Source organism: Drosophila persimilis, unplaced genomic scaffold (genome assembly GCF_003286085.1).
Source record: "Drosophila persimilis strain 14011-0111.01,24,50 unplaced genomic scaffold, DperRS2 tig00000000-arrow-pilon, whole genome shotgun sequence".
Taxonomy (NCBI): domain Eukaryota; kingdom Metazoa; phylum Arthropoda; class Insecta; order Diptera; family Drosophilidae; genus Drosophila; species Drosophila persimilis.
Window position 1 is genome coordinate 2,754,703 of NW_020825288.1, and position 25,165 is coordinate 2,779,867.

Genomic DNA, 25,165 nt, shown 5'->3' on the forward strand with positions numbered 1-25,165 from the left:
CACCACGCTGAAGAAAGCGAATATGAGAACGGAGGCCACAATTACAACCACAACCACAAGAACGACAGCCACAACCAGAACCAGAATCAGAGCCAGAGGCAGAGGCAGAACCACAACGACAACATCAAGGGGTCTAATTGGAAACGAGATAGACAAAGCGATCCATCAGACATGGCCTGGTGTCCAAATTGTCACGAACTGCCACCGTTCTATCCGCCCATCTCGCCAAAGGTAAAGCCCTCGATGTCTTACGTCTATGAAATATCATCCATCGCTAGCCAGAACTATCGAATCGAGTCATACAGATCACATTGTCAGCAGTGCTATGGCCAATCAATCAATCAATCAATCAAACAAACAATCCACGTCATGATGTATAATTTGCATTACAATTGAATAGATTCAATCATTGATTAGATGGTATTTATAGGGAGGGTATACCGCCCTTGCCCTAGCCCTATGTAAGCCCTAGTATGTCCAAAACGATTCCTAGACCTCTCTCCTAGTCCCTTTACTCTCCCACCAATGCAGTGCATATCGAATTCGTTTCGTTTCGCTTCATTTAATAAATGGGATTTCCATCAGTTGACCCTCACCATAGCAATATCCCCAACTGGTGCTACCAACATTCCTAATGGCTCGCGTGACCTTTGAGAATGTGGCACAAAGAAGACACACACACACAAACACACACAAACACACACAAACACACACTCGACCAAGTGCAGCGCTTTAAGCCCTCTGGCCTTGGGGGCCACCGACCAAACGAGTGCTGGCTGGCGCTGGCCGGCAATCAACGGCCAAAATCAGCGGACCAAGTGCTGGCCATAAATTGCTCAGAAAGGCGAAGGGTATTTGTCAGGTTCGTCAGTTGTCAGCTGCCCGCCTGGGTCCCCGTGGTACTGTCTGTATCTGTATCTTTGTCTCTGCCTTTGTCTCTGTCTTTTCATTCCTCCAGCGCTTGACTTTGACGGACATGCGTCTAGATAGGTACTACGCCCGACTATCTGGTCGGCAGGGGCTCGCCCACGCCCCCTAAAATCGATAGTTCGCAATGTAAATTATTATTATCAAGCCGGCGACTGCCGTGTGACTTCACCCGTTAGATTGGTGTCTCTCTCTACCCCACCTTTAGCCCTCCGCTGAGTGACAGCCAAATCGGCCTGTGGGGTTCACTTCACGTTCACTCTGGCGGCATAATTCATATCATGCGCTATCTTCGCCTTCTATTCATTAGTCGCAGCTACTTTCTGGCGCTGGTTTCTGCTGACTAAGCACAGTATCTTAAGTCCAGTTAAGGCGCCACGACCAAGTTCCATTCCCGCCCAGAACAACCCTTTGCCCAGGGCTAAGTCCCCAGACAAATATAAATAATTGAATCAAAGCCCAGCAGTATGCATTTTGGCCTGGCTCGATGAAGGTTCTTTGAGTTAACATATATTTAAACTGCGATTAAGTGGTTTGGGGTCAAGTGAAAATGTTTCACAAGTGTTCAAGTGACAGTTTCTATGCCTAAAAGTCAATCCAATATATTGTGTATTGAATTAAGTAAACAGCAATCATTTGATTAGCCAAAAACTGATTCAACAACCTTGACCCACAGCCCCCAAAGGATTTCTGTGAGAATAACCTTCGTAGTCATGTAAATGCAATTAAATCACTGATTACTGAGCTTTCTCCTGGGAGGGAGCCACTTTTGCCTTAGCCTGAATTTTCTATTCATTTCAATGGTTTCAGTGGCGTATACGCCACCGGTTGACACATAATTTCAAGGTGAATGGCTGCTTAAAAATAGTGAAACAACATTTAATTGAATAACAATTTTGCTCCTTAGCTATTTTTAATTGCGTAAATGCAATGAAGCGTAGCGTAGAACCTACTAACCCCCGCCCAAGCATCGCATCGCATCGCAAATAAAAATGTTGAAAATGAGAGAAAAACACGAAGTGAAAACTAAAAATAAAATGCATGCCGCTGGCCTATGATACGGGGGCAGGGCACTAGGGCCAGGGCTAGGTATGATGGGGATGATGAAGATGAGCAATTATGGCCAGTGGAAATAGTGGCATGTGCAAACAAAAACTGGGCCAACTTGTTACCACGGCTGCCTGCTGCCTGCGCCTGCCGCCTGCCGCCCCCGCAGGAAATGGCAAACAAAGCGCGTAAATTATGAAACGACAGCTAACTGGCGACATGGCGTGACTAGCTCGAGTTAACTGTGGCAGTAACGTTAACGTCCAGGTTAACCTAGCCACCACCCTCTTTCCCAGCGCCCATTAGGACCTCGGCCAGGCCGAGTGCTGCCCGGGGCCCGTCAGGTCACACAGAAAGGAATGCAAAAAGAACACGAAAATATGAGGCAAGACACAAAACAAAAGGAGAAGGAAAATAAAACAAAAATGTATAGAAGAGAACTCATAATTTATTTATTTATACTCGTATTCGGCCTGCCTGCCGTTGTTGTTTTTGCTGTAACGATAATTCATTGTAGAAAACTCTCACCCACTCACACAGAGAAACACACGCTCACATGGGAACAGGTCTCCAATATGCGGACATGCCCTTGCCAAGGGTATCAGCAACTTTTTCATCAAGTTTGCAGAGGGGATTGGATGCCACGTGTCCCTTTGGGGAGCTCTGCTAAAAGAACTTTGAAAGAGCATCTAGCGATTTTTAGACCTAATTTCGAGTCTTGAAAATACAGAGATCTTTCCCATTTATAAACACGATTGAAGAATTCATTGTGGGATCAAAAAGTCCGAAGGTTCCTTTTCTACTTCCATCCATGTAAAACATAGCCCTTCCGGTTAAGCACTTTACCTACAACTTATTTCTACTTAACATCTCTCTTCCATTTCAAATGGGACCCTGAAAGCCTTTTAGAGGATATTAATATTAAAGAGAATATTAGAATGTTGAACCCTGAGAGGACCATAATGATACTCTCTACATTGTAGGTCGATGAAATGACTCTTATGGCTAGATCCTGTTAGGGCATCGAATCACTGGATCATCCTCTAAGGACTTTCGATCAGCGTCATAAAAAGTTATGTCCGTGTTAGGGTATATCCGCTTCATTCCAATGAATATCTAATTCAATTTTATTTGTCTTCGCGTTGCCTTTTAATTAAATTCAAGTTTGTCGCCTGCGCTGACACTTTTCGCGGTCAGCCACCGAGACGCACACGACCAGAGAGCGAGAGACTCATAGAGACCCACAGAGACCCAGAGAACTATGGAAAGAGAGACAGAGAGTGAGAGTGAGAGTGCAGGCAGGCAGGCCTGTGAGCCCGTGCCGCCAGGAGATAGCAAAGAGCTCCGCAATCGTTGGCCCCGTCGGCGGGGCAATTGGAAAACGCGCCGCGCCGTTCAGTTGGTGGACGCCAGTTGTGCGGTTCGCTCGGTGCCTCCTTTTTCTCCCTATTCGATTCGAAGCAATTTGCGTGCGTGCCGCGTCGTGTGTGACAACTGCAGATACATATAGTATCCAGATACATAATATATACGAAATATATTTGTCTATATACAAATTGCACGCACATATACGCCAGTATATAGTGTGGAGTGAATCAGTGAGTGCGTTGGCCCCTGCCTGAGAGTTTTCTGGCCATAAATTAATTGGCTAATGCGAATGTGACTGCGAATGTGACTGCGAATGCGAGTGCAGGACACAAATTTCCATTTAACCAGTCCGACGGGTATATAGATCTGATACAGGGAATACAGAAATCAGTGCCCAAGTGGATGGATGGCCTTTGCCCAAGATCCCATGTTCCCAGTGTTTTGAGAAATTTTGTCGTCTCTCGTGTCGCCAGTGCCGTGCCGTGCCGCGCCGCGCCGTGCGTGTGTCGGAGTGGATCACTTTAAAAATAACAGATTTGTTTGATGCTATTTATAAAAGTCGTGCCAAGTTTTCGTTCCGTTTCATTTTGTGTGCTGTAGCTTTCGGATTTCGGCTGTCGGATTTCTCATTTTGGTGTCGTCATGCCCCAAAGTTGATGTCTCTCGTATGCACTTGAAAACTAAATAAATATCGCAATATTATTGTACACTATAGAATCCGTTTGGGCCGCAATGTAAGCAGCAAAAATGGCAACGGACTTGATCGGCACAAATTTCAGCAGCACATTGACAAATGTAAGACGCGATGCACGGAATGTTTTGGGAGGGAAAATATACTTAACATTTTTATATTTAAGAATTCATTTCTTGGCCAGGCACATTATTGTTTACGTTTGAACTACATACATACATATGTATATACATATATACCAAACTATAAGAATATGAACCTACATTTATGTACATATACTCGTATAGAATGTATACCCAAGTGATTTGAAATGTCAGGCGTATGACGCAAAGAATGTTGCCGCCAGTTATCGTATTGATTTATGCTAAATTTAGTCAACTAATTGCCAGCGAATCGAGACTAATTGGTTCCGTTTTGTTTTGCAGGGGATGTCGGGGTGTGATCAAAGCACTGTCGAATCATTGGCCGATGATCCAACAGATTCACCATTCGATGCCGATGATTGTCTCAAAGTTCGCAAGTACTGGTGCTTTCTGCTGTCCAGCATCTTTACATTCCTTGCTGGCCTGCTCATTGTGCTGCTATGGCGGGCATTCGCGTTCATCTGCTGCCGCAAGGAGCCCGACCTGGGACCCAACGATCCCAAGCAGAAGGAGCAGAAGGCGTCCCGCAACAAACAGGAGTTCGAGGGCACCTTTATGACAGAAGCAAAAGACTGGGCTGGAGAGCTTATCTCGGGTCAAACAACAACTGGTCGAATTTTGGTAAGTACACACCCATCAAGCACCCATTTTTGCACCCGCTACAACTCCCACCCCCACCCCCCTCTAGCCGTTGCGATTCATCATTTATGAATTTCGTTTTCATTTGGGAACCACTCGACCACATCTGGCCGCATTGCTAAGTACTTTGGCCCGGCCTGGCCTGTCCTACTCGTACATTATAGCCACTGAATTATTCAGAGATCTGCTGACATTATTGTTGGCCATAGCCACACAATATCGATGTTGACGTGTCCTTGTCCATGGCTGCAGCTGGCGAAAGTTTACCGAGTGCCATCACACACTGCATTTGGTAAAAGTTCTCCCATCATTTAGTCCTGCAGCCCCCCTTCCACCGCAGTTCACCGATTCACCCACTCACCCACTTGTGAAGTGGAAGAATTGCGTGTATAAATATTTGGGGACTCATTTCGTGTCGACAGCGGAAGCAGCAAAGTAAATGTGCCATTTCCAAGTGCAATAAATACATGAACACAAATTGACTCTGGGGAGAGAGAGAGAGAACAGAAATTAACTTCTATTGTTTTCCCTTACGAAACGACGATTGAAATCAGTTGTTTGTTCAAATATTACGCATTCGCCTGGGTGTACCGCCCATCCATTAACTGGTGTTAGCTAATTGGTCTGGCGGTCTCAAGAGCTATTTAGTGGGGTCTTATTGGGCATTGGAAGTAATGCACTCGATAAGATTCCGTTTTGAAATAGCCGACTCTCTAATCGGAAGCGTATGTCTGGGAACATTTGCATTCGATGTGACGACATGTAAATCTGAGCAGCGACATCGCATGTCAACACAAAATCTGCCCATTTTTAGTTCCATTTACCCATTTTCAAAGCCATACCCAAGTCAGGGACAGGACAGCAGATGTAGCACAGAAAATAGCTTTGTCTGGCCGATTGCAAGGGGTCAAATGTGGACCATCAAGAGTCCACGCGCTACCATTGGACGACAGTTCAATGCTGCCTCTTGACAGAGGACAACCACCACAATTGCACAGTAGTCGAGCCGGGGACAACAACTAAGAGTACGAGTACCAGTACGAGTATTACCATGCTAACGCCACCCGCAGCGATGGGTTTCTGGCTCTGTGTCTGGCACATATGAATGCGTATCTACGAGTATATCTGCAGATAGTTCTGCTGGGAAACTTTCAGCTAATAACGGGAAGTGGGCCCAAAGAATGATGTACGAGTGTATATGCAGATGTGCGAGGATTGTGCTGATGGCGGGGGTGAGGGACCACAACAAATAACAGTAAATAATATGGCAAATGTCAGGATAGCGGCTGCTAAGGCAGGAAATGCCTGAAAGGCTCCACATCCCTCCGGCCAGAAAATCGATGGAACAGCGGCGCACATTTCGACTTTCTCTCTCTTTATAAAGCCAGAGGTTGAGGAAAGGTTGGAGGTGGGGAGTAGGACTCGAATAGGTTACTGTGGCGGGGTGTGCTGGGAGATTGTGAATGTTTATTACCAGGCCTGTTCGGTGGGCTTCTGTGCGGCAACCAATTGGCTCCGCTGTTGGCAGACACCGTCGAACGTTTCGTTTCATTTCGTTTCGGTTCGGTTTTGGGGCTGCAGCTGTTTTTGGAAAAGCCTTTTCCCCATTTGTGTGGGGCGCCCTTTTCTGTGGTGCCCCATCCTTCTGGCAGTTGTTGGTTGGTGTTGGTGTTGCTGTTGTATTAGCTGTTGTTATTGTGGCTGGTAAAATAAATGGCTTGCCATTTGGATATTACACAATTCGTGCCTGCTGCTGCTACTCCTTGTCATTCTTTGACTTTCTCTACTTTCACTGGAAACATTTGCAAATGCTGACAATTGTTACGTTGTACTTTGATTTTACGGAACTATTGGCCATAATCCCCACAGCCGCAGCCGCAGCCGCAGCCACAGCCACGTCCACACCCACTACTCCTGAAGCCCTGCTGCATTCACTAATTGGCTTTAAAATGGCTCCAATGCGGAAGTCGGCAGCAAAAGCTTTAAGCCTATGGCATTTATGGCAGCTGGGATTGCACTTCGTCACGCCATAGAATTAAAGCGAAAACCGCCTGCAGAAGAATTAAGTTTTGAAGTGGTTCCGCCTGCAGCTGAGGCCATTAAACTTCTGCCATGGCTGGCTCTTAAAGTAATGGCTATATTTGCCGCACAACGGAAACTGTTGGCGGCGGAACGGAGAACAAATCAAATCGAGAATTTTGAGAGCGAGACACGTGTTTTCTCGCTGCGTGACCCACATTTGGAGTTCGCGTTGATGCAATTTGGTGGCAGCAGGCCGTAAGTGCTTTTCGCTTTGCCTGGTCGACCTCTGCCTCCCTCCATCTGGTCTCTGAGAGTGATTGACCCAGTTTTCACGCCCAGTATACGTACTTTATGAGCCTCAGAGGAGTCCGAGGATTGGGTCCAAAGACGTCAGACAATCTTTGTCGTCATCTTGTCCGCCTTCTTGTATCGCCTTTTGTCTTGGGTCATCTTGGGTCTTCCATCTGTGCCCGCTCCTAGTCCTGCCCCATGACGTCAACTGTCTGGGGAAGTTCAATTTCATTATGTTTCAGTTCCACGGCGATTAACAGGGACTAATGAAAATGTCAGTTGCCTCGGCACCACATGACGTATACGCAATCCTTAAGCAAGGGTAAAAGTTTATACGCTCTACTTGAAAATTCCTGTCTGGTTTTTGATATTAGAAAAGTTTGGGGGTGTGTGTGTGTGTTGCCAAAAACTTTATTGCGCAACTAACAAGTTTCTAAGGAGTGAATAAGTTTTGCATGTGTTTGGGAGCGTAATTTGCATACGAACAACAGGCAGAAGCGGTTGAATAATGAGTAATCAGATCCCGAGCCAAGACATTTCAATTTATGGCCCTAAATAAATGGCTTGCGTGCCGCCGGATCGGTCCCTTGCCAAATTCAGTTTGGTTTCCATCCAACATTCCTTTCTTCCCTCCTTCCGCCGCTCGCTTTCGATTATCCCAGTAATTACGAAACGATAGCACCAACAATTGCAATTACATTGGCATTAGGTACTGTAGGATATGTATAAATAGTGTGCTTAGAGGAATGGGAGGGCCTAAAGTGCATCCGGCTGAAGTTGAACTACCTCGATTGGCCTCTATAAAAAGGTTTCTTGGCAAGCAGCCCTGACATTTAACTGGTCTGCTGCCTGTTGTTGGCCTCTTCTCATCCTCCTTCTGGCTATCTCCCCGACTGAAATTCTACATATGTACATATAGTATAGTATAGCCGGGGCGCATCCGAAATTACCTTGTAAAACTTTCATGACTACCGCAGATTTATCAGCGGGGCGCCTCGACTAATTGCCACTGCCCGGACGCTGCCTTGTCCCCATGAATCAAATGATCCGTGGTCGTGGTCCAGCTGCGGCTCTGGCGCTGGCGCTGTCTCCAGGGCCCCATGGCCCCATGGCCGGTGCCAAAGTGTGCAATTAAAAATGCACATTACTGCGGTATCCTCTGGCTCTCTCTTCCTCTTCCTCTCTTTAGGGGCAATTTCCGCTTTTCCTTTCCCTTGCTTTCCATTTCCTGCTTCTGCCTCTGAGAGATTTCTTTTGGGACGGGGCAGCAGGCGGAGTCGGGGCCAAGTTCAATGAAGCGTTCGACTGTGGTTGTCATCTGACAAGGCCGTGATTTATGGCTACGAATTGGCTACAGCAGCTGTTGAGAGATGGGGATGGAATGGGGATGGGGATGGGGCCACGTGTAAAGTAGAAGATCCGCAGCCCATTACGAAATGAAGTTCATCTTTGCGAAACCATCTCAGTGTCATAATTTGTAATGTTCTCTATAATACATGGTTTATAATGGCCTACCCTTCGTTCTTTTTCAGGTCGTACTCGTATTTATACTCAGCATTGCATCCCTCATTATATACTTTGTTGATGCATCTAGCGAAGAAGTCGAAAGATGCCAAAAGTGGAGTAACAACATTACTCAACAGATCGATCTCGCATTCAATATATTTTTTATGGTTTACTTTTTTATACGAGTAAGTTACACGATAGACAGACCAACACACTGACACACACTTACAGCGCCGAGCCATACACTGAGTTGATTTTACCGATTATTTCAAATCGATTGGCTGGAGCGATGATTATTTGTGGTTATGATTTATGCGATAAAAATTCTTACAAATTCTTGTGTTCTTTTCAATCTGACAATCTCTTACAGTTCATAGCGGCGTCCGATAAGCTTTGGTTTATGTTAGAAATGTACAGTTTTGTAGATTATTTTACAATACCCCCGTCCTTCGTATCAATATATTTAGATCGAACATGGATCGGTAAGCGAAACAAATCCCTTATAAATTCAATCCTAATTCAATGAAATTTTAAAAATTGTATATGCATACAAATCGGAGCTGATTGGGATTAATATATGAATATGAATATGAATCTGAATCCTATATCCCCACCCCGTTTCCCCGTACACGAACACATCTGAAAAACTGATACACACACATATACACAAACACAAGCCAACACCCGGGTCCTGATCGATTTGTATGCATGCAATGTGCCTTACTCTACGCCATCCATCAACAATTATATATGCATATGCGTATAAACATTATGTATTACCACGAACAGGTCTTCGATTTCTTCGAGCGCTACGTCTCATGACTGTTCCAGATATTTTACAATATTTAAACGTACTAAAAACATCGAGCTCCATACGCTTGGCTCAACTAGTATCAATTTTTATATCCGTGTGGTTAACAGCAGCGGGCATTATACATCTGGTATGTAGAACACACAAACACACACACACACACACATAAACCTATACACTCGGGGATCAGCTGTTCCCTGGTCTATGGCTCTGTGACTGGGACTGCAATGTGTGCCAAGAGCCAGTGTCATGAATATAACAAAGAAATACAAATTAATATGCCACATTGCAACCGGCTACAGAGTGTGGAACGAGGGCACGTCTGATCCCACACCGATCCTATATAGAGAGTGTCCAAATTGGTTGAGATTATCGCTGATGCGGTGGATAATGGCATTTGCATTTACTTAAAATTTAGCTGGAGAACTCTGGCGATCCGCTGGATTTTAATAATGCTCATCGTTTATCGTATTGGACCTGTGTCTATTTCCTAATTGTGACCATGTCAACGGTAGGATATGGTGACGTTTACTGTGAGACTGTCCTGGGAAGAACATTTCTCGTGTTCTTTCTGCTCGTCGGCTTGGTAAGTTTCCCCTGCACTACAAATCATTTAAGAATTTAATGAAAACCAAATATCTTAAACCCACACACACCAGATATACCAAAATGAAATCTAAGCTTTCTTTTAGTTGAATATATACATACCTAGATGAATACCTCCTTATACTCGTACAGATAAATATAGAAAACGTTTCTCTCTCTCCCTCTGAAAATCTGTCTGCCTCCGCCTCTGCCTCTGCCTCGATGCCCATTGAGTTTGAGTTTAGGCCAAGCCGCAGCGGGGTTGCGTTGGAAGTGCTTAAGTGTGTGAATGATTTATGTTTTGGTTGCCACCTAATCTACCACTAGTACAGTTGTGCTCAAGAACCATAGTTGAGTAGCCAAAGCAGTACAGTCCAGTAATCCAATCCAGTATCATGTATGCAGTACTAGCCAGAGAGTGTAGCACTCTCGATACTCCGTATGCCGTACGCCGTACGCCGTACTGTGATTCGAAAACTCTCTTAGCCGTAATTCTTTTAGCGTACCGTACCCCTCCGTTGAGCTCCCTTCTCTCTCTCTCTTACATTACCATAGCGTTAATATATACTCAATACTCGTACATTTGTTAATTGCATTCCAAAAACCTTATGTATGTACATGTACATGTACTTGAGTACATGCCACGTTTATGTAAATACATAGAACGACTTAATAATCGTACGCTGCACCAAGTTTTGAATTATGAAAGTTTATTTGAGACCTTTGCGACTCAGTTCCATATTTACGTTCAGTTTAGTTCAGTTCAGTTCATCCTTCTCCAGTTTTGTTAGCTTACCTCATCACCCAAGCTTAACGCGTTTACTCTGCCTTACGACCACACCAGTCACACCTCAACAACTACTACTACTACTCGTACACAGCCACACAGAGCCACACCTAGACATGGTAACCGAAACATCCGAAAGATACAGGAGCGCCCTGGGCCGGTGTGGCAACTGGTGCCCGTTCATTCTCACGCAGCCCATTCGATACTCTCGTACTCGTACTCGTACCCTCCCCCGCCCCCCATATTCGATAACTTATGCATGCAGTTTACTTATCACATTTTTGAGTTGAAACTTTCGATTTGCCTTTGGTTTTTGTAATGGAAAACTCGTAGACACCGAATACCGAAACACGAGACACACACAGAGACACCGTCAAGGGTTAGGGTCTGTCTAGGGTCCTGTCGTTTAGCCCAGAATATCCAGAATATCCAGAATACTACAACTATATATACATCAATATACCAATGCAATGTTATATCCAAAGGTTAATGTTTTTTGCATGCTTTAATGCTGGCTGCCGCATATTCCATATGTTTAACCAAAAAATCAGTTCAAAAACCAAAAACCAAACCAACCGAAATCGATATCGTAACGCTTCTAGGTCTAATTCCAACCTGCCAAGTAGCTATCCTTTTGGGTGTGAATGTCCCGACCTGACTTCGTACCCACTGTTCAGGGATCCGCTTTGTTTTTCTGTGTGTATTAGTATAACTGCAAGCAATCGAAAAATAATGCTAACAATAACAATAACAATAAGACTAAGCCTAAGACATATCCACAACAACAACCTACATATATATATAACCTAGTACATATATTTTTTGCTGATCAACTGAACAATTGATTTTTGTTAATCTCGTGTACGATGGAATATTTTAGGCAATGTTTGCCAGCAGTATACCGGAGATAATTGAACTCGTCGGTAGTGGCAATAAGTATGGCGGTGAACTGAAAAGAGAACACGGAAAGAGGTAGTCTATAACAACCATAATGCAACATCAAAAAATTATAAACGCATTCTATGTGAAAAAAATAAAACACCAACATTTTCAATATAATCCACCAAAAAATGATCAACTTAAAAAAAAATCTAAAGTATAACTTATGAAAGAATATAAAAATATATATGAACATTTAGGGAGAACTAAGCTTAGGATCGCAGATCGTTCAGGAGGTCCCCCAGATATGATAAGCTCGGAGCTAGGTTTGCTTGAACCACAAACAAACAACAACCTTCGCATAGAACACACTTTTTGAGTACTCGTACTATTTGAGAGGCTCCAATTAGCTATTTTAGTACCACCAAATATTAATAACTATTGATTAGAGTCGATAAATTGCAATTTATAGTCTGTTACCCTCCAACTTTGTTTCCCTTATTTCATTTATCAACTGAGTTTGAATCTCTAAGACTCGTCGCATAAACAGTTGACTTACCCGCATCAAAAAGTAGTTTCAGTCGACTCTAAAGTCGTCCGTTTCTCAAACTAAACTTTTTAGTTCGTTCGTTGATAAATAAGTATTCCGAAAAACCAAAAAAAAAAGACATTTGATAAATCATCAAACAAGTAATAAAAGTAAAGTACAATATTATAATTTCCATTTCGATTTCGATTTGTATTTTATCGTTCTGATTGAGTAAACTATTTTTGGATACATTTTTGATTTGACTCGCAGCCAGAGACAGTCCCGAAGAGTCCCGTCGTATACACATAGATCTATTTGTATATGCCATTAAAGATTTTAATGTCTAATTCACTGAGGGTTTCGTTTTCTCATTTTCGTTTATTGGTTTATGGTTTTCCGTTTCCTTTGGTATTTATTTGTGTTTTCCTTTGATTTATTTCGTTTGTTTAAACATTTTTATTGAACACTTAATACTCAAGAGTTTTTTTTCTCTTTCCCTTTTTGATTTTTGGTTTTTTGTTTTATATTTTTTTTGTTTTCGTCTAGATATTCGGATCTGAGATACCTATCGTTTTACACTTTATACTTTGCCATGCTTTAAACGTTAAACGTTCCGTATTAACACCAGAACTATGATACCAGATATGCGTTTATCAATTTGCAATAGTTCAAGGTTCATACTCGTATATATTTCTTTCGATATCTTAAAGCAACTACTTAGGCGCATTGTTGTAACACATCCCACTCACACACAAACACACAAACACACACACAGACACACGTACACATGGTTAAGTATATATGTATATTTATATATGTATATGCCACACTTACACACATATAGACACACTCACGTCCCCCAACCCTCAAATAGCATCGGTCACGCATTGCCAAAAATGTAATTAAAAATCCGTTTCTCGTATCTAAAGTCGTAACACGTAAATTTCATTGCATATTTCTACTTTTGAAGAGAGCAAATTCAAGCTTCAAATTTTTGCCATATATTTTTCTATTCATATTTCCATTTAATTCCTATTGAATCGTTTTGTCAGCCTCACTGATCCATAAATAGTTGAAAAGCTCACCAAAAACTAGAGACATTTTCTCAAGGAATTCGGTGAACCGAAGTTTTGTTACTCCCCATTAACTCCCTATTAACTCATTCAATCCAATCCAGAGCTGAAAGCGTAACCCCAACAAATCATAGTAACATGTATCTAGGTCTGTATAAAGTACGGCATCTCGCATAGCGTAACAGTACGATTAAAACTATAGAGCGCACTACTCAAGCAAAGAACTATCCCCAACCGAATCGAAGGGGTCTGAGCTTCCCTCTCTTTTTCTTTATCTTTATCTCCACCTCTGTCTCTGTCCAGGCAGAGTGTGTCCCTGCACTCGTCGTGTATTGTAAACTAAAATTGTAAATTATTAGATGTAACCAAAGTAAGAGTACAGTATTTAGATGCCTACAGACGACCTCTTGCCAAAGAGATTTGTGTAAAGTAATATACAATTAGACTAAAACTACTGTTGTGTGAAAGACTTTGAGTGACTGAGTGTTCTGTGTGGTGAGTGCTGAGTGATATGTGTACATAAGTGAGTGAATGATTTCTAGACAGTTAGAGTGTGCTTGTGAATAAGTTTGTGAGTCTGAATCTGAGTTGAGCGGTTTCCATTGTGCACTGTTCTACGTCGTCTGCCTCACCGTCAGCGTCAACGTCAACGTCAACGTTCAACTTTCAACTCTCAACGTCGTCGTCGATTTGTTTTCTAACAATTTGTATCCATAATAATTTTGTCCATTTCTTTTTACACACCTACTACACAAACACCTACCCAGAAACCAGCAATTTGTTAGCCCAACCGAACAGAACAGAACAGAAAAACCCACCAAAACTATGAACAAAAAATACCTTGTAATACTTAAAAAAAACTCAACTGAAAACCTGAAACCCTCTTGGCACCTCTCAATCAATCTAAATGTGTATGTGTGTTGTTGAATTTAGGCCGTTTTCGCTAGTTGGATACCAGAAATCACTGAACTGGCCGCCCAGAGAAGCAAATATGGTGGAACATATAGCAAGGATCCTAGAAAAAGGTACACGAACACGTTGCTGGCTGTACCGCTAAGAGAAAAAAACCAAAAAAAAAAAAAAAACAATTCTCAAAACCCAATCAAAAAATACAACACAAAAAAAATAATAAGATAAACAAGAAATGACTATAAAGCAAAAACAAAAAAAAAAAAACACCTCAGCAATCGAAGAATCTTGAATTCGTTTTTTCTTTACTAAACTCCAGTCAAACAACCAACAGCATATGTTTCATTTACTCTTATTTTTTATTGAATTTTTCGTTGATTTTTGTTTTGTTTTGACGTCACCTGGAATTGCATAAAAATGCCCAAAACTACGAGCCCGGCAGATAAAGCAAAACTCAATAAATGTTGTCTGGGTTTACAAAATACACATACAAAACATTTCTATTCTACAAGACGCATTTATATACTTTCTTTTCTGTATTATTTTCATAAAGCAAATCAAAAAAAAAAACACAACAAATCGAAAGTAACTAAAAGCAATTAGGACTTGAAAGGCATTGGTTTCTTGGCGGCATGTGTCTGTATTTAGTTGAATCAGCAAAACCGAAAAGAAAAAAAACAAACTATCGAAAAATTGCACAAAAACGAAAAACGAAAGGATCAAAGTGGTTCATAAGCGAGAGCTATGTATAACCTATTTAATTTACTGGTCAAATCCTTCTGTAAATCCTGTTGTCGTTTAACCCAATTTATTTTTGTTTTTAACTTTGGCTTGATTTTTGCGTGCGTTTCATTAGGCTTACTTTACTGTTAGCTAGAGATACAAATTCAACTGCTTCAAGTATTTATAGCAAAGCTCGTAAAAGCAATATGTGTGCAGATAACTATTTTTATCCATTTTCAATACAAATTGTTCATTGTTCATTGTTGAGCGCCTGTGGGTATGCAACAGCTTTTGGCGTTCTGCGTTTGGGATACTGAATGGTCCTTTTTACTTATATAAGCAATCTATATGGCTAATGAATCTCGGAAATCCTACTCCTCTTCCTTCCCAATTTGTTGAAGCATGCACATTTCGCATTCGGTAGTCCACAAAACCAAAAAATATATGTACCATTCCTCAATTGACCCGACATCATCTTTTGGAAAATAATTTACAGAAGTATTTGAAGGTGTGCCTCGAATGGAATTTGCTTAGACAGTCGACAATCGAAAGAGCCAACAACTCTATGTATTCAAGTGTGTCATTTTTGAGTTTCGTTTTTGATTTTGATTTAGTTTTTGTATCTGTAAATAGACGGCAGACTAGACCACAATTGCGTGTGTTTTTATGCAACTTCAGCTGCGTCATTTATTTTGAGTTTGACCGGTTGACAGGAAAAGCTCCACAACTAGCGCTGAATCAATAAACATACTAACGATATGGATATATATACTTAATTTTGTAAATGGCTTCTTTTGCGTTACCAAAGTGCATTTTTGTTGAATTGTTCAGTTCAGTTCAGTTGAGTTCGTTTGTTCGTTCGTTTGTCTTGATTTTGATTATTGGAACACCCACACACACTCACACCTAAACACAGACAAACACCAAGTTGATGCTTTGGTTCCTGTATTCCTCCATTTGAGTTATTGTTTCCCGAATACGACTTGTGACATATTTTTTCCAGTTGTGTTTCTATATGCGATACATACATTAAAATACAGTTGCAGTAGTTTATACAGTTTTTGCAATTTCAATTTATCCAACATACCTACTATATCGAATTTACTTGTAATTTACATACCATACCAATACGAAAATAATTCCACACCTAATCAATCAATCAATCAATCTAACCATCTCTAATTCAAGTCGTTAATTTGCTTGCACCCACTTTGTATGCCGCAGCCACGCATAGAATAACGAAATCGATATCGAAGTCGATGCCAGCGCCAGAAGGCGCTGCAAATACTCGTTTACTGTTTTTTTCTCTTATTTTTTTGTTGTTTACCGATGATCATCATTTAGAGGAAAATTGATATTTGTATACTTGTAATCAGTAAAGAGTTGCAGTACCGTACCCTATATCTACTCGTACTCGTATCGCATTCAGTATCAGTATCAGCATCATATCTTCCCATTATTCTCGTAACTCGTAACTCTATTCCAAGCCGAATCGAACCGAACCGAACCGAACCAAGCCGATCCCCACCCGACACGCACACACACACTTAAGCGGTTTAGTTTGTTAGAATCCTCCATACCAACACACACAACTACATACACACACAGATACACATAGTAATAGTAGTGGTAGCTCAAGTCGAAGTCTTAGGCACTGAAACCCATCAGCAAAGATGAAGTCGAAAGCCAATCTGTCGATGTGTGTGCGTGTGTACTTGGCACCAACTTTTATAGGGTTCTGCCCCCTCACTTAGCTATGAATACCTATGAATATATTACTGTTGAATAACCACACAACACGTACCCCCAAGAAACCATTAGAGCCATAAGAAATTTAGTTGCAAACTGTTGAGGCGGTTTATCGATTTTCGCAAGATAATCTACTCTAGTCAAGATATCAATTTTAAAATCGATCTTCAGTTTATTTTCACTCATTTACTAAATTTATGTTTTCCATTTTCTTTTGGTCGAATATGATTTTTCAACAATGGCGTCTGGTTACAATACAAAAACCAGCAATACAAGTACAACAAAACCAGCGACAATAGCCACCGAAATGAATGAACAACAAGAACAGCAATCAGAGATCAGAGATCCGATCGGATCCGATCCGCTCTGCACCGTCGTCTTATAATTCTCTTCTAGGGATCCTGCTTCGAAAACTAAGGTCCTCATATACCAAGCTCCCATGTCCCCATGCCCCCATGCCATATCTCTTTCTCTCCTCTCCTCACCACACGCCTCCTTCTCTGTCTATGTGTTTCTCTGTTGATCCTTGGCGCGAAACTGTCGTTTGTCTTTTTAGTCTTCCCCCCAGCGTCATACGAAATTTGTTAAATGCTTTTTGATTTAATTTATGAACAAAAGAGAACAAAATACTTCACTGTCATCATTATCTTTCATACTGTAAACAGGCGATTTTTGCAAGTTGTATACCTGAGATTATAGACTTGATTGGAACAAGAGCCAAATATGGGGGCACATTAAAAAATGAAAAAGGGCGAAGGTGAGACAAACCAAATTTTCTAACAATCAATCAACAAACAAACAAACAATTAATCTACAAATCGATTAAACCGAAAATTATATAAAAATAAACAGCCACAAATAAGACTATATATACTCGTACTACCACAAAACAATAATACAATACCAAACATATGTTTAAGCCAAACAACCAATCTAAAGTCACCCAAAAAATGTTCAACTAACCAACCAAACAGTTTTTTTGTTATGTTTCAAACAAAAAATAAACACCAAATCAAAATGAAATTTCTGAACCGAAAGCAAAGAAATTCCAAAATTATTGTCTTTTTACTTTGCGCTTCATTCATGTCCAGCTGTCCAGAAAAGTAGCTGAAATTTGATTTTGATTATACATTGTATATCCCAGAAGAACACAAGCCAAAAACCCCACAAAACAATGCATAGACCCTATACATACACCACAAAATCAATTCAAAGCCCCACACAACATGGCCACCCCAAACCAATCACCATCATAGTCATAATCGATGAACCCGAAATCGAAAGTGAAAGACACATATGCGGCATTACTCATACGCCCGGTGGGACCGCCTGGCTGGCGCAGCTGCCTCTAACATTTGTACATTTGAACTCTTTCAGAACCAGGCAATCAATCAATCAGCCAATAAATCATCAACTCAAACCCCAAATTCAAACATTTAATCGATCAAACATCCTACAATACCACCAGCCACCAGACACCACCACCACAGAAACACCAACCACCCACACGAAAATTGAAAATAAGAACAAATCAACAAGAAAATTAAACTAAAATATTCATATTGCTTATACGAAGAAGAAAAAAAAAACTACCCAAAACTATATATGTATTTTTCAGTTATCCAACAACTCATTTTGTGTTTGTTGCGTTGCGTTTCATTTGATTTCCTTTTGCGTTTCGACTTAGACGTGTCGCCTACGTAGCTCAGTACGTAAATCGTAAACGTAACCTAGGACGTCAGCAAACGTAACGTAATGTAATGGCCGCCCCCATGCTGATGATTAAGATTGATGATCATGATTTTCGATGATGATGATGATGATGATGATGGGTGGTGATGGGGGGCCGTGCCGTTTTATGCATTAGTTTCATTATTCTTTTGTTTCGCCCATCGATTTTCGTTTTTATTTGCCAGTTTTTGATAATTTTGTGTTCTTTGAATTGGCATTTTGCAGATATCGTACTCGTATTTGAGAATCGTACCACAAAACTATAACAAAAAAAAACCAATTGTTTTCGTACTTAAAAACTGTTCTGAGTGTATCTACTATATCATGTGCGTACTCTTAACTACCAAATGCTATCTTGTTGTGAGTTTCCATACTACATCCTCAATTTGAACGCCAAATTTTCAACTTACTCTTCTGCTACTTTCTACTCTCTATATCCTACTCGTACATCCTGATCTTGAACCTAAAATTCTTTAGATCTTTATCGTTTGATTTGCACGTACGTTTTCCGTTTATCCGATTTCCGATTTTCGTTTCCCGATTTCCGATTCTGCTCTTCAGTTTGGGTTTTTCTTTTGCTTTTCTTAGAGCCAATTCGGATACGTACAACCCACTGATCGATGGATCGTTCGAGTAAGTGTGAAGTCAGAGCTGATGATTGGCATAAACCGAAATCCGCATTCGTATGATCGTACTTCGTATTCCTAAGTTTGTCTCGTTTTTGTATGCCATATCATACTAGCCTCATTTTGCATTTGTATTAGCCCTTGAAGTGAATCAGTGATTGGTGTTTATTATTGTGTTACATTACCGTAATTGTCTATATAGTCCTTGATATCGAAGTCGTAACTCGTATATATATCTATATATCCATACATATGTATACATATACATAAATATATACAAACGATGTATTTGTATACTATGCCAAAACAACCTTAAACGATTAAACATTGAACGATAATAATGCATACTAAATACATATTACCAATAACTTACTATTGATTCGATTGTATACATACGTAAATGTTAGAACTCCATATAAACCAGAATGTACCACACACACACACACATGCATAAGTATTCGTATTTCGCAAAAGAGTCCGACTCTCTAGAGTACTACAAGTACAGACAGCAATTTGTATATAACATGCAACTCCCGGAACTTCCCGGAAGACTTCAATTTGCTCAAATTTTTGCCTAGAAAAATACCTGTACAAAATACTAGAGTAGGACTTCCAGGTGGCTCTATCTACTGTATCTACTGTATCAGCAGAATCATCTAACAAATAAGTGTGTGTGTAATGCCAATCGATAAGACATGTCAAGCCACAAACTCATATTCCCGCATTCTCGTATAACCAACATAATTTTACTCTCTCTCTCTCTCTCTCTTCAACTATATATATATATATCTTTTTCTCTCTCTCTCTCTAAACCTTCAATCAGTTATCAGCTACTATGTGTTGTAGTTCTTGGACCAATTTTATATACTCTATGCTCTATACATATCACACAACCAATCACACAAACTATACTCGTATACTTTTCTAAACGATACAAATGTTTGGTTTTCATCAATTTTCCTCTTCTTTGTGAACTTCTGTTGCCGACAAAACATTCGAAGACGACGGTATAATTAACCAATAAACGATAAAGAATCATAAATATACAATATATACGGACCTATACCTATACCTATACCTGTACTAGAAGTATATCGAATCGGTTGATAAAATATGACTCCACTCCACCTAATTGTCGTTACCCAGTGTTGTGTATGGATGCGCTCTACGTTTAGAATTGATTTACCTTTTGGTTACCTCATTCGGATCAGGTAGGAGGCGAATGCTTAGGGACCTGCATCGTTGTACTTGATGTGGTATGTGGTTGAGTGGTGTCCCCCCGTATGCACACACCACACTCTGTTGGAGGATATTGATTGCTCGCAAAGAGTATTTCTCGTACCTGTACTATCCATAGCGTAATCGAAACAACACCCGATTCCACTGCCGTATCCGTATCCGATTCCGATTCCTTCCAATTCTGTATACACACACACATCTCCTTTCCATTTCTCTACGACTCTCTCACTCTCTCTCTCTCCCTCTCACTCTTTGTATCTCTTTCAAGATCTGTCCTATACGCTGTTTTTATTTTACTTGAAACTCACCATTCATTGCACAAATCGGAGCGCATCTGAAGAACAAACATTGAAATTATATTTTATTTTCTGATTGATAATCACATTCATGTCCACCACATGAACAGCAATTCTATGCGGAAATAAAATGATGAAAATGCGTGGCCAGGCATCAAATGTTTAACTTTCTCACCATGTATATCTATATCATTTCCAACATTTCCAATAAAAAAGAAAACAAAACAAAAAATCAAATTTAATCCAAGTGTCACCATTCGTTTTAGCCGATGCAATTAAAGGACAATGAAAATGCAACACAAGAACTAATAGAATGTAGTTCAGTTCGTTTATTTCGTTTGTTTGTTCGTTAAATGCAAATTGAAGTTCTTCTTTCTTTTTAGACTCCTAATCAAGCACAATTTCTCAATGCCATTACTGCCACCGTAGAGGTAAAGCTGTTGATATAGCCTTGCATCCCGATTTGAACCACCAAGAAACATTTGACCGAACTTCACTTATCATAACATTCGGACCTCAACCTCCAATATTATCGGGAAACTAACGTAAAGACGACGGAAAGAGAATATTTTGGAAAGAATATTCAATTTTTATTGTTACCTTAGCGTTGATTTATACTCGTACATATTATTTTTTCAATTACAAATTGGACTTCACTTCTCCGATGTCTTAGAGGACTCCTGAAGATACTACTTGTACCACTATTTCTCTTATTTTTAAAGGTCTGATGATATGTATTATTATTTCCCTGAGAGACTTTTATATTTTGGGTAAAAGAATTGGAACGAATCTCATCATTTGACTGCCTTCGACAATGTAGTTTTCTGTGGTCATGGTTTGCATGGCACAGTACAGTGAAACCCTCACACACAAATATCACACACAAACACACCCACACCCACACGAAAAGAAAGAGTATGCATGTCGTTGTTAGCCCTGCACTGATACACTACAATACTTTACTTATGAAGGTATGAAGAGAATGCCTGCCCGGTTCGCCTGACTGCCTGATTGCATGACTGTGATAACAGTGAATATCCAACCAAACCAAACGAAACCAAATCTGTTTTAATCATAGCACCCTGTAGAAATTAGATATTAGTAAACGGAATGAGCGTAGTGTATTATAGAATGTGTATATAGTATAAACGTAGAGTACCAATACGTTGGCCAGCTGCTGGCCAGTTTTGATGCTTTCTTTGATGCATGTAAGTTGATTGAAAACCAAATGGTGTGCGTAGCTATGCCTTACCCTAGAACCATATTGATTTCCAATATAAATACCTATATATACTTGTATACTTATCATTTGATTGAACTGCAGCCGCAGAGTGCTGCCGCTGCGGGGACGAGATCCTCATTTTGTGTCAATTATGATTTCTTGCCATTAAATTGATTTGTGAACAAGCCTCTGGGGTAGCAGACTAAATTCATGCATTCTGCATTTATGATTTGACTTTAGTTGATTGAATTTTTCAGTTTGTGTATTTTGTATAATTTTTGATAAATGTTTGTGTTCAAAAGAAAATGCAAAGTAATTTATACTTTACCACAAAATAATACTGACAAGCCATAAAGATATAACATAACCATGCAACGACAAGCAGTTGATAAATAATACAAAAAAGATCAAAGCATAAATCACTATAAAGAAATATACAGAAAAACAAGACAATAAATATATATATTCTCACCCAAAGAACATGCACTCATCTAAACACATACAAGGCACTCTCGCAGATACACAATCACACACAAACACACTCACACACACACACACACTTATAATTGTATGGCTTGTGGCTTGGCTCATGGAATGCTATCGTATCAGAGATACATTGATGGGCCAGGCCCAGAGACAAAGGAAGGAATTTAATTTCATAATTGAAGCCAAATTCAATTTCCGTCTCTCTTGCTGCTTCACTCACACACTAATTCTGGCACACACATATAAATACATACACATACATATGTAACACATGTACAGCGGTTCAATGCATTCCACTTTAGGTTTAAGCCAAATTGTTGCTTTACTCGTATCGATACCAATACCAATACCAATGGAACTAATCTATTTATCTCTCTATGCCACAACCCCCACACACGAATCGCGAACCTCGAACCTCGAACCACGAACGAACCAACCGAAATACACAGACATATTGTGGTATGCGGTCATATAACATACGAGTCCGTGTCGCATTTCCTGAAGGACTTTCTCCACGAAGATCGGGAGGATGTCGATGTCGAAGTGGTCTTTCTCCATCGGTAAGTCCATCTAGAACCTGTCCAAAACAGCAGACAAACCTCTTTCTAAACGTATTGCTAATTTGTTGTGCCGTTGTTCATTTGAATTTATGGTTTCTTAAATGTATTGTATTTTCGATTGATTTTGTTAAACGAGATCAGCAGCAAAGAAAACAAATTTAGAGCAGTACTTAAGCAGAATGAGAAAGGGGCCACCAGTTGCGCAGAAAAGTATGCTATGATTATAAACAAAAAACAGCTGCTCGCCTCTCGCTCGATAGTTGGGTGGGGGACAGACATCCCCCCTCCCAATCAGATAAGTTAGACCAAGGCACTATTAATAAGTATTTGCATTAAACTAGCCTCTAGTCCACACTCAGTGAGATGAGAATCGATTTAACTTTGATATTCTTTTAACCCTTTTGCTTTAACTACTTAACTATTAATACTGAACTATATATGTCATATATCATGTAATGTAATGTAAACCATACGACGAACAATTAAATAGCAAAGAACCTGACCTGGAGCTAGAGGGACTGCTGAAGCGTCACTATACCACAGTGGCCTTTTTTCAGGGCACTATGATGAACGCAGTCGACCTGGAGAGAGTCAAGGTACACAGAACACACACATTAAGACACAACACCACCACCACCACGTACACTTGCAGACATACATACAAACACAGATACACGAAAACAGTGAAGACACACGCAGAAATAACGATTTACTCGAGCCGCGATTGTCAGGTGTTCCTACTGCTACAACGATACAACAACTCATTCGTATACCATGTGAATGTTCTTGTGTCCGTGACACACGCCCACAACGTAGTCCTTCGAATAACCGAAATGCAATGCAATTTCAAGAACCATATTATCAAGTTCCATTTTCTGCTGGCATCTCCCGACAGCAACCAAGCAAAAGACACGCCCTCTCCCCAACGCCAACGTCTATATACTCTATATACTCGTACCATCAATCTTTGCTCGCTCTCACTTTGAACTTGAACAAATCAATTATGTTTATTTTTATTGCAATTTTATAGCTTCATTATGGCATTCTTTTTAATGGTTTCCGGTTGCTGCTGATGAGATTTCCCAGAACTCGTTTTCTACCAATTTTTTCTCAGAGCTTCATTATAAAATAAAAAAAAAAAAAAATAATTCATATAATATATACTCAAATATATTATAGGTAGTATTTAGTTAAGACTCCCTTACCACATAATTTCACGTTTTTTTGTTCTTTTTCGTAATATCCTTCACGTTGGCTTTAAGTAATTTAACCTGCTTAATGGAATGTCCTCCTTAGCTGAAATTTTATTCGATTTCCAAAATACATTATACCATACCATACAATTCCAATCGAGCTAAAGAAAACTTAAAAAACGCTCAAACTTGATTCACTCTTACCCGTTTCTTTCTTTTCAATACTTTGTAGAAACCTGAAAAGATCGATTTTATTTGTAATTTTATGGTAAAATTTTTTGATACCCCATAGTGTTGATCCAGGACTATGAGACCATAGTCCTTAAGTAATGTTAATAAGTTATTTAAGAAGATTTTTTAACATAGAATATAGACCTAGGGCTATGGCTATCCAGTCGTATAAGGAGTATGTATTGATAATTGATAGATAGAGTATTTAGATTTAATGACTCACCGTTTTCGTTGCACCTCCGGCTTGGAGTTTTTCTTCCAACAGTTGTCTGCATTCTTTGATTTTCTTTTATTTTCATTTGCATACTTGCCGACCCAAAAAAACTGCACCATAATCATATGATGTGTATATTGTTTGTTGTGTTTTATACACACACACACACACACGCACACGTCCCACCCACACACACCACCACCTGCAACGATGATCTTCTGTTTCTTTGAACACCAACCCAATCCACGTAAACCTTGTGTACATTGGAAACATTGAAAACTCTAAAAACTTTGTATTATTTTCCCAAAAAACAAAATAACAATCGAAAAAAATGAACAAAAAAAAAACCGAATTTTGATTGCAAAAATTAATAAAGTAAACCACCCGATTTGGAACTTGAGGGTTTGTTCAAACGTCATTTTACCACCGTGGAGTTCTTCCAAGGAACCATTATGAATCCGATTGATCTGCAAAGGGTTAAGGTAAAACGAAAAACAATTTCTTTTCATTTCATCTGTTCTCCGTTCTCTGTTCTCTATGTTTGTTTGTTTGTTTGTTCGTTGCTTTTGTGTTCCATTCATTTTCATGTTGGCCGTTTTCCGTTTCCGTTTCCGCTCTTGTGTCGCCCAGTTCAGAGCTATGATTTCATTATGTATTAACCAAAAACCCCAGACTAAGCGTACTACCA

General features: G+C 40.2%; 1 protein-coding gene across 4 annotated transcripts in view; it reads left to right on the forward strand.

The window, feature by feature from the left end:
• Window positions 1–25,165, forward strand: part of LOC6594809 (calcium-activated potassium channel slowpoke) — a 44,828-nt gene that overhangs the window by 506 nt on the left and 19,157 nt on the right. Inside the window, exons 2-10 of one of the 4 annotated variants that reach the window (XM_026984505.1) lie at window positions 14–231; window positions 4,459–4,797; window positions 8,661–8,819; window positions 9,005–9,116; window positions 9,424–9,575; window positions 9,864–10,031; window positions 14,232–14,323; window positions 22,729–22,839; window positions 23,330–23,435. In XM_026984505.1, coding sequence (XP_026840306.1) covers window positions 172–231; window positions 4,459–4,797; window positions 8,661–8,819; window positions 9,005–9,116; window positions 9,424–9,575; window positions 9,864–10,031; window positions 14,232–14,323; window positions 22,729–22,839; window positions 23,330–23,435 — 1,299 coding nt within the window. In that variant the 5' untranslated portion in view covers window positions 14–171. Of the gene's footprint in view, window positions 1–13; window positions 232–3,388; window positions 4,138–4,458; window positions 4,798–8,660; window positions 8,820–9,004; window positions 9,117–9,423; window positions 9,576–9,863; window positions 10,032–14,231; window positions 14,324–17,344; window positions 17,437–22,728; window positions 22,840–23,329; window positions 23,436–24,853; window positions 24,960–25,165 lie in introns of those variants that run through there. The other 3 variants (XM_026984504.1, XM_026984502.1, XM_026984506.1) reach the window with 3 other exon arrangements.